Source organism: Anolis carolinensis, chromosome 6, assembly GCF_035594765.1.
Source record: "Anolis carolinensis isolate JA03-04 chromosome 6, rAnoCar3.1.pri, whole genome shotgun sequence".
NCBI classification, from domain to species: Eukaryota; Metazoa; Chordata; class Lepidosauria; order Squamata; family Dactyloidae; genus Anolis; species Anolis carolinensis.
The window spans coordinates 117,569,717-117,583,767 of NC_085846.1; the positions used below are offsets into that span (position 1 = coordinate 117,569,717).

General features: G+C 43.7%; 1 protein-coding gene across 7 annotated transcripts in view; it reads right to left on the minus strand.

Annotated features, from left to right (window-relative positions):
* Nucleotides 1–6,395: 6,395 nt before the first annotated feature.
* Nucleotides 6,396–14,051, minus strand: part of dhx30 (DExH-box helicase 30) — a 39,304-nt gene continuing 31,648 nt past the window's right edge. For all 7 annotated transcript variants that reach the window (XM_062984590.1, XM_062984589.1, XM_062984592.1 and 4 more), the window contains 7 exons: nucleotides 13,338–13,419; nucleotides 12,974–13,167; nucleotides 11,006–11,165; nucleotides 10,169–10,326; nucleotides 8,599–8,702; nucleotides 8,354–8,493; nucleotides 6,396–6,756 (listed from right to left, as the gene is read on the minus strand). In XM_062984590.1, the coding sequence (XP_062840660.1) occupies nucleotides 6,521–6,756; nucleotides 8,354–8,493; nucleotides 8,599–8,702; nucleotides 10,169–10,326; nucleotides 11,006–11,165; nucleotides 12,974–13,167; nucleotides 13,338–13,419 (1,074 nt within the window). In that variant the 3' untranslated portion in view covers nucleotides 6,396–6,520. The remainder of the gene's footprint in view (nucleotides 6,757–8,353; nucleotides 8,494–8,598; nucleotides 8,703–10,168; nucleotides 10,327–11,005; nucleotides 11,166–12,973; nucleotides 13,168–13,337; nucleotides 13,420–14,051) is intronic.

Genomic DNA, 14,051 nt, shown 5'->3' on the forward strand with positions numbered 1-14,051 from the left:
CGGCAGAACCTTGGATAAGCGAATATCTTGGATAATAAGGAGGGATTAAGGAAAAGCCTATTAAACATCAAATTAGGTTATGGTTTTACAAATTAAGCACCAAAACATCATGTTATACAACAAATTTGACAAAAAAAGTAGTTCAATACGCAGTAATGCTATGTTGTAATGACTGTATTTACGAATTTATCACCAAAATATCACGATGTATTGAAAACATTGACTACAAAAATGCGTTGGATAATCCAGAGGCTTGGATAAGCGAGGCTTGGATAAGTGAGACTCTACCGTGTGTGTGAATATATAGTGAACATTGAAAGTGGGAGAACATTGATTTATATAGAAACTAGCTGTGCCCGGCCACGCGTTGCTGTGGCAAAGTGGTGGTGGTATTGATTAAAAATTGTTGTGTAATGTTTATTTGACGTTATTTGCATTTTTTTATTAATTTTATTGTAAGTTATATTTTTATTTATTATATTTTATTATTTTCTTGTATTATTTTTAGTTATTTTCTGTTATTATAGTATTTTATTGTATTAATTTTTAGTGTTTTTTTATTATTTTTTATTGGGTTGCTAGGAGACCAAGTTGGAGGAGCTTAGCCTTCTAACTGGCAGCAATTGGATAAAAGCAATTATTCCTCTCTCTCTAATTAGGACTTTATTTTTCTTTTCTTTTTGTTGTATCAACCTAGAGGCGTGGATGATGGGTTGTGTCGTCAAATTTCGAGGTTGGGGGGCCTGTAGTTTTATTGTAAGTTATATTTTTATTTATTATATTTTATTATTTTCTTGTATTATTTTTAGTTATTTTCTGTTATTATAGTATTTTATTGTATTAATTTTTAGTGTTTTTTATTATTTTTTATTGGGTTGCTAGGAGACCAAGTTGGAGGAGCTTAGCCTTCTAACTGGCAGCAATTGGATAAAAGCAATTATTCCTCTCTCTCTCTAATTAGGACTTTATTTTTCTTTTCCTTTTGTTGTATCAACCTAGAGCCGTGAATGATGGGTTGTGTTGTCAAATTTCGAGGTTGGGGGGCCTGTAGTTTTGTTGTTTTGTGCGTCGCCGTGATGCCATCACTCTTTTATATATATAGAAGAAGTAGGGAAAAGAGGGGGGAAATAAAAAAAATGGTTGACTTCTATCTTGCTTTTCCTGGTTCTTAAGTTCATTCCACCTGAATGTCTTACTATGGCAATACTACTTCCCCTTCGCCTTCTTCTTTCCTTCTGATTGAGCAACTTCAGCAAATGAGATCTAATTGCATCTGTTTTAAAAAGTCTTTTACTAAGTCCCAATTAGTTTCCTTCTTAGGCAGACCCTGATTTGGTAATAACCAATAGGTCAGTCTGTTTCTTGTCTGGATTTCCCCTGTTTTCTGAGTGTTGCTCTTTATTTACTGTCCTGATTTTAGAGTTTTTAAATACTGGTAGCAAGATTTTGTTCACTTTCATGGTTTCCTCCTTTCTGTTGAAATTGTCCACCTGTTTAATGTGGATTGCAGTGGCTTCTCTGTGTCGACTGACATGGTGGTTGTGAGAGTGGTCCAGCATTATTGTATTCTCCAATAATATGCTGCGTCCAGGTTAGTTCATCAAGGGCTCCTCATCAACCAACCTGGACAACCGACCAACTCTTCCTATCAATGGGGTCTGCACTCACAAATTGAAGTAGCACATCTTATAATAATAATGATGATGATGATGATGATGATGATGATGTATAGGAAAGATGATAATATCGATGATAGCTTTGACGGTGTGGTGAGTGAACTAGAACCAGACATCCTGAGGAGTGAGGTTGAATGGGCCTTAAGAAGCATTGCCAATAACAAGGCAGCAGGAGACGACGGGATCCCAGCTGAAGAGATCAAGCTGAAGAGATCAAGAGAAGGTGACAAGAATATGTAGAAGATCTGTATAGGAAAGATAATATCAAGGATAGCTTTGATGGTGTGGTGAGTGAATTAGAACCAGACATCATGAAGAGCGAGGTTGAATGGACCTTAAGAAGCATTGCCAATAACAAGGCAGCAGGAGACGACGGGATCCCAGCTGAGTTGTTTAAAATCTTGGAAGATGATGCTGTCAAGGTGATGCATGCCATATGCCAGCAAATATGGAAGACACAAGATTGGCCATCAGATTGGAAAAAATCAATTTATATCCCCATACCCAAAAAGGGAAATGCTAAAGAATGCTCAAACTTCCGTACAGTGGCCCTTATTTCCCATGCCAGGAAGGTAATGCTCAAGATCCTGCAAGGCAGACTCCAGCAAGACATGGAGCGAGAGCTGCCAGATGTCCAAGCTGGGTTCAGAAAAGGCAGAGGAACCAGAGACCAAATTGCCAATATCTGGATGCTGGATGATGGAGGAAGCCAGGGAGTTTCAGAAAAACATCTACTTCTGCTTTATTGACTATTCTAAAGCCTTTGACTGTGTGGCTCATAACAAACTATGGCATGTTCTTGGTGGTCTGGGGAGACCAAGTCCCCTTGTCTGTCTCCTGAGGAATCTGTATAAAGACCAAGTAGCCACAGTCAGAACAGAGCACGGAACAGGAGACGGGTTCAAGATTGGGAAAGGAGTGCGGACATCAGGGCTGGGTCCTCTCACCCTCCCTATTCAACTTGTGCGCAGAACACATCATGCGACATGCGGGGCTTGAGGAATCCAAGGCCAGAGTTAAAATTTCTGGAAGAAACATGAACAACTTAGGTATGCAGATGATACCACTCTGATGAAAGCTGAAAGTGAGGAGGAGTTGAGGAGCCTTATCAGCAAGGGGGAAAAAGAAGAAAGTGCCAAAGCCGGGTTGCAGTTAAACATCAAGAAAACCAAGATCATGGCAACTACACCTATAGATAACTGGCAAATAGAGGGAGAAAACGTGGAGGCAGGGACAGACTTTGTGTTTCTAGGTGCGAAGATTCCTACAGCCAGGAAATCAGAAGATGTTTCCTTCTTGGGAGGAGAGCAAGGACCAACCTTGACAAAATAGTGAAGAGCAGAGACATCACCACACTGGCAATGAAGGTCCGCATAATCAAAGCCATGGTATTCCCCATAGTGACCTATGGATGCGAGAGCTGGACCATAAGGAAGGCTGAGCGAAGGAAGGAAGAGAGATGCTTTTGAACTCTGGTGCTGGAGGAACATCCTGAGAGTGCCTTGGACCTTGGCAAGAAGATCCAACCAGTCCATCCTCCAGGAAATAATGCCCAGTGGCTGCTCACTGGAGGGAAGGATATTGGAGGCAAAGTTGAAGTATTTTGGCCACATCAGGAGGAGACAGGAAAGCTTGGAGAAGATCACGATGCTGGGAAAAAGGAAGGAAAAGGGAAGAGAGGCCGATAAAGGGCGAGATGGACGGACAGTATCCTTGAAGTGACTGGCTTGACCTTGAAGGAACTGGGGGCGGCCGACAGGGAGCTCTGGCCTGGACTGGTCCAGGAGGTCATGAAAAGTCTGAGACGACTGACCGAGTGAGACGATGACGACGAGCCGCCCTGAGTCCCTACGGGGCGTTGGGAGGCGGGATAGAAAAATAAAATTATTAGTATTAGTATTGACACAACGACATAGTATGACACAGCAAACGAGATAGATATGCTGGATTTCGTATCACAGAATCAAAAGTCGAACACTACCCAAGCATTTAGGACTGTGTGATGTATTTTTGGATGATGCGTGCAGATCCCAGTTGGGTGGCCTTTTGCAGCTAGCAATAATAATAATAATAATAATAATAATAATAATAATAATAATAATAATAATAAGGCCTGATCCTTGCAGCCCAGGAGCAAGCCATCAGAACAAATGCAATTAAGGCCAAGATTGAAAAATCAGCTGATGACCCAAAATGCAGACTGTGCAAGGAAACCGATGAAACCATGGATCATCTCCTCAGCTGCTGTAAGAAAATTGCACAGACAGACTACAAACAGAGGCACAACTATGTGGCCCAAATGATTCATTGGAACTTATGCCTCAAGTACCACCTGCCAGCAGCAAAGAACTGGTGGGATCACAAACTTACAAAAGTCTTGGAAAATGAGCACGCAAAGATACTGTGGGACTTCCGAATCCAGACTGACAAAGTTCTGGAACACAACACACCAGACATCACAGTCGTGGAAAAGAAAAAGGTTTGGATCATTGATGTCGCCATCCCAGGTGACAGTCGAATTAATGAAAAACAACAGGAAAAACTCAGCTGCTATCAGGACCTCAAGATTGAACTGCAAAGACTCTGGCAGAAACCAGTGCAGGTGGTCCCGGTGGTGATGGGCACATTGGGTGCCGTGCCAAAAGATCTCAGCCGGCATTTGGAAACAATAGACATTGACAAAATTACGACCTGCCAACTGCAAAAGGCCACCCTGCTGGGATCTGCACGCATCATCCGAAAATACATCACACAGTCCTAGGCACTTGGGAAGTGTTCGACTTGTGATTTTGTGATACGAAATCCAGCATATCTATCTTGTTTGCTGTGTCATACAACGTCGTTGTGTCAATAATAATAATAATGATTATGATGTTCTGGAAGAAAGAGGATAAACATACACACATACATACAAATGCAAACATTGCGCCTTTGTCCCTCTTCTTTTATTATTTTTCGACTCGGTCATTAAAAAAAGATCCAGAGCCATGCCATGGAAGCCTCCTGACATCAGAGCTCCAAAACCAGAACTGACCCTTGAACAGATGGGTCCTAGATATGGGTCAGCCGTAGCCCTCCGGGTGTTTTGGACTTCAACTCCCACAATTCCTAACAGCCTACCGGCTGTTAGGAATTGTGGGAGTTGAAGTCCAAAACACCCGGAGGGCTACGGCTGGTCCATGTCTGATCATAGAAGGACACTTCTCATATCCTACCTGGTTTTTTTGGAGTGAAAATGCCCAGTCTCCTGCCCAAACTGCACGGCAACAAAGCAAACCTCGTTGACATCCAGGCACTTGAAAGTTGCTTTGACCAACGCTATCTCCCTCTCATGCAACAGCAGAAAATCTGATGCAACAAGCAAGCTTTTCTCCTCCTCCAAGTAGGTGTCCAGAAGTCCATCCATTCTCCATGAAGAACCCACGAGGTCCTAGTCCAATGATGGGTGTCAAAATTCACCAAAAAACCTAGCATGACTTGGGTGGTGTGTCACTTTGAGAAAAAAACCCCATAATTTCACAATATATATAGTTTAAATAACAAAAATATAGAATTGTAATATATAACTGTATTTAATAAATCAAAAACTATTTACTAGCCTTATTTCCATGTGCAACAATCTATGGTACCTCTTGCAGTTTCCATGCTGATTTCTCTCTATTCTAGTTTCAATGTAGTCATGAATAATGAATGATTTAATAATAATATAATAGCAATAATATAATAGTATACTACAATAATAATAGAATAATAGAAATATATATATACATACAGTAGAGTCTCACTTATCCAAGCTAAACGGGCCGGCAGAATGTTGAATAAGTGAATATGTTGGATAATAAGGAGAGATTAAGAAAATGCCTATTAAACATCAAATTAGGTTATGATTTTACAAATTAAGCACCAAAGCATCATGTTATACAACAAATTTGACAGAAAAAGAAGTTCAATACACAGTAATACTATATAGTAATTACAGTATTTACAAATTTAGCACCAAAATATCACGATATATTGAAAACATTGACTACAAAAATGTGTTGGATAATCCAGAATGTTGGATAAGTGAGACTCTACTGTATATAACTGTATTTAATAAATCAAAAACTATTTACTAGCCTTATTTCCATGTACAACAATCTATGGTACCTCTTGCAGTTTCCACGCTGATTTCTCTCTGTTGTAGTTTCAATGTAGTCATGAATAATGAATGATTTAATAATAATATAATAGCAATAATATAATAATATACTACAATAATAATAGAATAATAGAATTATATATATATATATATGTGTGTGTGTGTGTATGTATGTATGTATGTGTGTGTGTATGTGTGTGTGTGTATATATATATATATATATATATAAATAAAAAAATAAATGTTATGTGCATAATTCCCATGGAGTAAACAACAAAGCCACTGGTCCAAATCACACCAAATTTGGCCACAAAAGATATTAGACATCCAATCAATCGGCAGGCGGCAGCGTGTCAGCAAAAATGGCTAGGCGTGTCAGTGCGGACACGTGTGTCATCGGTTCGCCATCACTGCCCTATTCGCAATGAGTGGGCAGCATCCATCGCACCGTCCTTTGGTGGCTTGGAACAAATCCCATTGGCTTCCTTTGCAGGCGGGAGACGGCGATTTCCCTCCCAAGGCGAGCCAAACGTCCAGCCGACGGGAGGAGCGCTCTTCTGGGATGGAGAGAGATGATGTCACAAGGGATAAATAGAACTTTATTTAAATAAACATTTGTCAACAGCGTTTTGTACAAATTACACAAGTCCCCATGTCCAGGTGCTGCTGCTGCTGCTCCTCCTCGGTGGCGCAGTGCCGGGGCCTAGGCTCCGAAGCTGCCGGGCGGCCCTTTGAGAAGGTCCACAAGGATGTCCAGGAGCTGGCTGTGCTGGTGGTGCAGGTCCCCGGGGATGGCCGCCATCTCGTAGCAGAGGCAGGCCTCCACCATCCGGGAGAGCGCCACGCGGAAGTCGCGCAGGAGCCGGATGGTGTAGGAGTCCCCCTCCAGCACCAGCAGGTCGCTGTCCACCAGGGAGACCGTCGCGCGCCAGCCGTCGTCTGCGGGGAAAGAGCGTGGCATCGTGGTAGATTGCAAACGGCACTTTAAATGCTTTCATGTAAGCCGCTTTGAGCCTCCTTGCGGAGAGTCTTTGCGTTATTTATTATTATTCTTAATATTATGTTTATTTATACCCTTTTTCTCCCCACAAGGAGATTCAAAGTGGCAACACATTTGAGCCTCTTTTCCCATTTTGGGGGCAAAGAACTTCATGCGAATTTTTTTAATAGAAGATATCTATCTATCTATATATATAAAAGAGTGATGGCATCAGGGCAGCGGACAAAACAACAAAACTACAGGCCCCCCAACCTCGAAATTTGACAACACAACCCATCATTCACGGCTCTAGGTTGATACAACAAAAAAGAAAAGAAAAATAAAGTCCTAATTACAGGGAGGGGAATAATAGTTTTTATCCAATTGTTGCCAGTTAGAAGGCTAAGCTCCGCCCACTTGGTCTCCTAGCAACCTACTCAGCCCAGGGGACAGGCACAGTTAGGCCTCACTTAGGCCTCTTCCACAGATTATCAGATTTTAACTGGATTAACACGGCTCTAGGTTGATACAACAAAAAGAAAAGAAAAATAAAGTCCTAAGTACAGGAAGAGGAATAATAGCTTTTATCCAATTGCTGCCAGTTAGAAGGCTAAGCTCCGCCCACTTGGTCTCCTAGCAACCTACTCAGCCCAGGGGACAGGCACAGTTAGGCCTCACTTAGGCCTCTTCCACAGATTATCAGATTTTAACTGGATTAACACGGCTCTAGGTTGATACAACAAAAAGAAAAGAAAAATAAAGTCCTAAGTACAGGAAGAGGAATAATAGTTTTTATCCAATTGCTGCCAGTTAGAAGACAACGCCACAGCAACGCGTGGCCGGGCACAGCTAGTAGGTATCTAAGATCCTCTCTTAGACCCCTACATTTATGAGGAAGGACACTCCTCCCAGTACAGTTGGACAGTCCATACCCTGTATCCATAGATTCTACGTAATGCAGGGCTGTGAATGGCCTGCCTCACTCCTAAATCAAAGCTGACTTGATGGCGATGCTGCTGGATATTTCTTGTGTTATGGTTTTTGTGATATGTAGTGAAATGTTTCATTCATTGTTGCTGTGTAAGTATGTGTATTTGCTCCGGCAAGCATTCCAGCAGTCAAGAAGTTAATTGCAGCGAGCCCTGATTTATGGCTAGAAGGGCAAAGGATCTGTGACAGGAAGATATGTCATAGACTGTGGAATGTGGGGAGATGCTTAGTTTCACAGATAACAGACTCAGAGAGACACAGAGAAACTCCATTTGTTCTCCCCGATGCAAGATGTGTCCAGATAGCTTTGGCTGTTAACTTTGTAGATATTCTGGAAATAAAAGTTATACAGCCGCTGGGATCAGCAGATAAGATCGACTATGCTGTTTTTCTTGTCAGTGACACTTTGCCGTTGCTGAGTGGTCTGACGGATGAGCAGAGGTGAGACCTGACTCATCAATCAGTTAGGACATGGGTTTCCTGACATCTTGCCCCTTCTGGTTTTTTTTTTTGGGGGGGGGGGGATGTCCCTCTTGATTAAACTGGCAGAAAGAGTGAGTCACTCACCCCGCACATGGATGTCTGTGTCCGTCATGAGCAGCACAGCCAGCGGGTGCACCTGGGATGAGTCTCGCACAAAGACGCCTCCATTGGACTTGACCGCCATGAAGTAGGTCAGCCAGCGGCTGTAGAGCTTCGAGGCTTCCCTGAGGGAGAAGGGCGGACCCGTTTCACATCCGGGGTGGCCTCCCAGCCCTCTCTTTCTGCCCGGTAAAGGCAACGAAGCCAAGCCGAACCACCCCCAGGCTCACCTGTTGATGGTTGACTTGTGCAGAAGAACGGTCCCAGCCTTGGTCCGGTACGTGTAGCTGTTGGGCTTGAACTTGCCCTGCCTGGTCACTTTGCCTTGTCTCACCTGGGAAGAAGATGAGCGGGAGAAACAGAAGGATTACCAAGGTGTACTTGGAAGACCTCTATCAACGTTATGAATATTTTATTTGCCCCTACATCATGGACTGTATATAGGGAAAGGGAAAGGTTTTCCCCTGACATTAAATCCAGTCATGTCCGACTCTGGAGGTTGGTGCTCATTTCCATTTCTAAGCCAAAGAGCCGGCGTTGTCCGTAGACTCCTCCAAGGTCATGTGGCCACTGGCATGACTGCATGGAATGCTGTTACCTTCCCTATTGATCTACTCACATTGGCATGTTTTCAAACTGTTAGGTTGGCAGAAGCTGGGGCTAATAGCAGGAGCTTACCCTGCTCCCTAGATTCGAACCGCCGACCTTTTGGTCAGCAAGGTCAGCAGCTCAGCGGTTTAATCTGCCGCGCCACCGGGGGCTCCAGACTGTGGCGCAGGCTGGTGAGCAGCCAGCTGCAACAAATCACTCTAACCAAGAGGTCATGAGTTCGAGGCCAGCTCAGAGCCTGCGTTTGTCTCTGTCTTTGTTCTTATGTTAAAGCAATGAATGTTTGCCTTATATGTGTAATGTGATCCACCCTGAGTCCCCTTCGAGGTGAGAAAGAAGGGCGGAATATAAATACTGTAAAGAAATAAATATATAGGGGGGAAATTTTGCCAATTGTTGCCGCTCCAGGCCAGGAGAGACCTCTTCTTCTTCCAAACAAGAAGTGACCGGGAAGCCAACTTCCTGTTCTTGGTCCTGAAACAAAGTGAAATTGGGTTCCAATTCCCTAAGAGGACTTTAAGGAGGTAAAGTTTTTCCAAATCTTTGGGTCCTGAAAATGATTTGGGGGAGATAAGACACATGCAGTTTGTGGGTCATACTTCCCCTACTTCCTGTGGGTAGTGTTGGGACCAGAAAATGTGTAAATTTGAATTTCACAAAGTTGGAATGGGTTGAAGAGAAAATGTAAAGGAGAAAAAAGGAGGAGGGCGGAAAGAGGAGCAGAAAGAGTGAAGGAATGTGTTGCCGAAGGCTTTCATGGCCGGGATTCACAGGGTTGTTGTGTGTTTTCCGGGCAGTATTTTCTTCTGACGTTTCGCCCACATCTATGGCAGGCATCCTCAGAGGTTGTGAGTTATAACCTCAGGCCCTTTCCTTTTCCCCCTCAGCCGCTTAAGCGGCTGAGGGGGAAAAGGAAGGGGCCTGAGGTTATACCTCACAACCTCTGAGGATGCCTGCCATAGATGTGGGTGAAACATCAGGAGAGAGTGCTTCTGGAATATGGCAATACAGCCCGGAAAACACACAACAACCAGTTATTTCATTACTTTGCCTGTCTCTCAGTATTATATTTGGAACTTTGGAGGAAGCCAGGATGGAAAACACAGGCTTCTTCTGCCTGACCCAAAGCCCAGAGTGACAGAAGAGGAGCCACTGGGCACCCATCAGACACTGCCATGCCTTGCTTCCTACCTGGATGAGGTTGGGATACAGCCCGGCCATCAGGACGCCCTTCACCAGCTCCTCCTCTTCGCTGTACTGGTTGCAGACGGACGACGGCAAGAGGCAGTCGGAGGGGGTGGGCACCAGGTAGGCCTCGTAGAGGTTTTCGGAGAACTGCTTCACCAGACCTGAGGGCCAGAGAGAGGCTGAGAGGAAGCGCCGAGCACAAGGAGAGCCCAGGGCCTCCCTTTGTAAAGCAAGAAGATCTAAGCACTTAAAATTTTAATTTATCGAAAAAGACATACATTTATGGAACACTAATAGCTGGGAAGTATCACAGTGCAATACTTCCCAGCTATTAGTGTTCCATAAGCATTTCTCAGATAATATATTTTCTTTAAGGGGTCACAATCTTCTATTTAAATAGTACATATCAAAGTATCATAGGCTCCAAACAAATATCCGTTTCTTCCTTATCCACAGTCTTATAGGTTCCCCGTGCACATTTTTAGATTAATTTTACATTGAGATGTTGGATCATTGGTTGCCATTCGTTAACAAAGTTCTCCAAAGGTTCCCCTCTTAAGAATACAGTTATCTGGTATTCTGTACAATAAAACCTGTTGGAATCTACCAGCGTGTGTCTTGCTGCTTTTTCTGGTAGAAGACTGACCCACAGCACAACTGGGAGAAGAGAATACTAGAACCTTCTTTTTGGCCCATTTATATAGGGGCTCTCACATACCAGAGGGTAATTGAGGTTTTATGGCTGGCATCAGCCGACCGGAGATGTCAAAAGATTGGAGATCATGACATCTAGACCATGGTAAACAGTAGTCCCATTCCCTTCTAGTAAGCAAGACTCACCATTAATAAAGCGCAGGCTGGGCGCATAGAGGAGATAATCCTGCAAGTAGTTGTCTCGGGCACGGCTGTCCCTGCGGCGGAGCACGTCCTCCCAGCCGGCCACGGCTCGGACGAAGGCCAGGTGGTCACTGCCACTCTCTCGGCTCAGAATGGCCTTGGCCTAGGGGACAAGGGGAGAGCGGTTCCAACAAGCCAACGTGAGCCTAGGCTGCATCAACAGGAGCATAACATCCAGATCGAGAGAAGTCATGGCCCCACTCTCTTCTCTCTCCCTTGGATAGAGCCTGTGTCTCGTTCTGGGAAACACAATTCAAGGAGATGGACAAGCTGGTGGAGTCTATTTCTCTGGAAGTTTTTCAACAGAGATTGGATGGCCACCTGACAGGAGACATTGAATTGTGTCTTCCTGACTGACAGAAGGAGGTTGGACTGGATGGTCCTTGGGGCCTCTTCCGACTCTAGGATTCTATGATCCTAAGTCTAAAAGTGAATTTCAGCCACAGTTAAGGGTAAGAGCTGTTCATTGATAGAAACTGATGTTTGGCAAGTCGGCTTATTAATAATAATTCATTTGTTTGACCAGTCATATGACCATTTCAAAGTGCAACATAAATAAAAACAAGGCAAAAAGGATGGGAGGACAGGCAGCTGACCATCTGTTTGCCGACAAAATCTTATTTTCCTGATTCTTCTTTCAGGAAATGTGCTCTTTTCTTGATAGCTTTCAGGATAAAAAGGCTTACTCTAATTATGGTGGCTCTTTCTTGTCCTTGCAAGAGGACTGTCAGAAGATCATTTCTGTTGGGGGACCTAAAATTAGATAGTAATGGATGTAAATAACTGTGTCAAAGTTCGGCATATGCTGGGCAGTCAATCAACAAATGTTCGATATCTTCCACTATTTGATCTCCCCAGACACAAAATCTCTCATTTCTTGGGATGTTACAGTAGCGACCAGTTTGCATCATAATACCGAGTTGTTCAAACCTGGCCCTGGTATATATTCTTCTTAAGGGTAACGGAACTGGAATAGTCAAATAGTGTTCTAAATGAGTATTCATTTTGTGGGAGGCTAAAAACTTTGTGGCAGAAGACCTACCTATACTTGCTAGGTCCAATTGAGCATAGATATCATGAGTGTGTTGCATAAGCACTTGTTTTGCCCTAGGTCCTAGATCATTCAAAAATTGTAAAGGAAGGCCAATTTTAGCCATAAGTCGGCTTATTAACAAAAGACATAGAGCAGAGTAACTTATTAGCAGCAGTGTGACCCAGCAGCAGTAGCCAAAAGTGATAAAAACACCTTGATGTTATATCTTCCTCCAGTGGAGGCTTTTCTTTTTTGCAAAATAATATGTTTGCACTATTTACAAAAACAAGGCTTCCATAACACAAATAAAATTCTTTATACTTCCTTCTTTGCTTCCACGTTGGGCTTCTTTCTCACACAGATAAACAGCTTCGCTCACACAGAGCCTCCTCTTATACCAAACGTACATAGAAGCTTCATACGCTTGCTTTACACACAGCAGTCTTCACACTGGAGCATTTCTCATGAGATCTTCTCACGCCAAACCTTCTCAGACTGAGGCCTCTCACACTGAGACCTACCTCATACTGAGGTCTCTTAGACTGAGGCCTCTCTCACACTGAGGCCTCTCTCACACTGAGGCATACTAAACGACAAGCATACCTGCTTATGTTGAACAACAGCTTTTGCTGAGTTGTTGCATCCATCTAACCCTTTCAGTGCTTGACTCGCATTTTTGTAATTAAAAATAGCTAGTTAATTTTTAATATTTCTGGCAAATGCTGCCGTCAAATGCAGTGGCTGGAAGGCCATCTGTTGCGAGTGCTTGGATGGTGTCTTTCTGCCTGACAGAAGAAGACTGAACTGGAGCCTCTTCCAATTCTCCAATCCAAAGAGAGGCTCTCACTTCCTCCCTCCACCTCGTCCACAAGCCTTACCTTGTCGACCTCCGTGCGGTTCTGGAGGCTGCTGCTGAAGGGGTCCCTGGTGAGGCAGGAGACGATGACCAGGAGCGGGTGGATGCAGCGGTAGATGGAGGCCAGGACGATGGCCTTGGCCAGCCGGGGGTCCGTGGAGATCTGGGCCAGGCGTTTGCCCAGCGTGGTCAAGCCTTCTCTGTGGTCCAGCACACCTGCAAGGGCCTCAGGGTCAGCAAAGGGAGGCTTGGGAGGGAGAGTCTACAGTCAGGTAGCAGAGGAAAGGGGGTATCACTCTCCCCATCAGCCGCATACCTTCAGTAGCCACACCGGCCCACACATCGTCCCGCCTGCCACCTGAGCCTGGCCCCCTCCCTTCACTCACCAATCTCTTGCAAAAGGATCACCGCTTCGTCCACGGCTTTGATGTCCGGACTGTCAAGGGCTTTGGAGAGGAATTCCACCGCCTGCAGGGCAAGACCACACACAGCACGACTCAGGAAAGGAAATGGCCAGAAAAGGTTGAAGAAAAATAATGCCCTGCCATCCCATTTTTTTTCAGTTGAACAAGCAAACTTGGGAGAAGTGATACAAATACCCTTTACAGGTTGAAAGTCACTTTGTGATTTAGGAACATAAAATATGCTTTGTATGTGCTGTCGAAGGCTTTCATGGCTGGATTCATTGGGTTGCTGTGAGTTTTCCAGGCTGTCTGGCCATGTTCCAGAAGCATTCTCTCCTGATGTGTTATCTAAATATGTAATAAGTAAGGCCACACAAATCTAAAAATGGGAGCTACTGTAAATATTGTTGGTTGACTATGACATGTTTTAAGTGAACACTATGATAGCCATTTCTAATATATTTTAATTGTCTTACAGGGTATATGTTCTAATGTTAACTCATGTTATTCATGTTATCATGCCTACTGGGTTATTTTATACTGTTTTAATTATTCTGTTATAAGTTTACTGTATTACTCTGATTTTTGATGCTTTTGTATTATTTTGGGCATTGAATGTTTGACTTTTTGTGTGTGTGTAAACTACCCTGAGTCCCTTCTGGAAGAGAGCGATCTAGAAATAAAGTTTTTAAATTA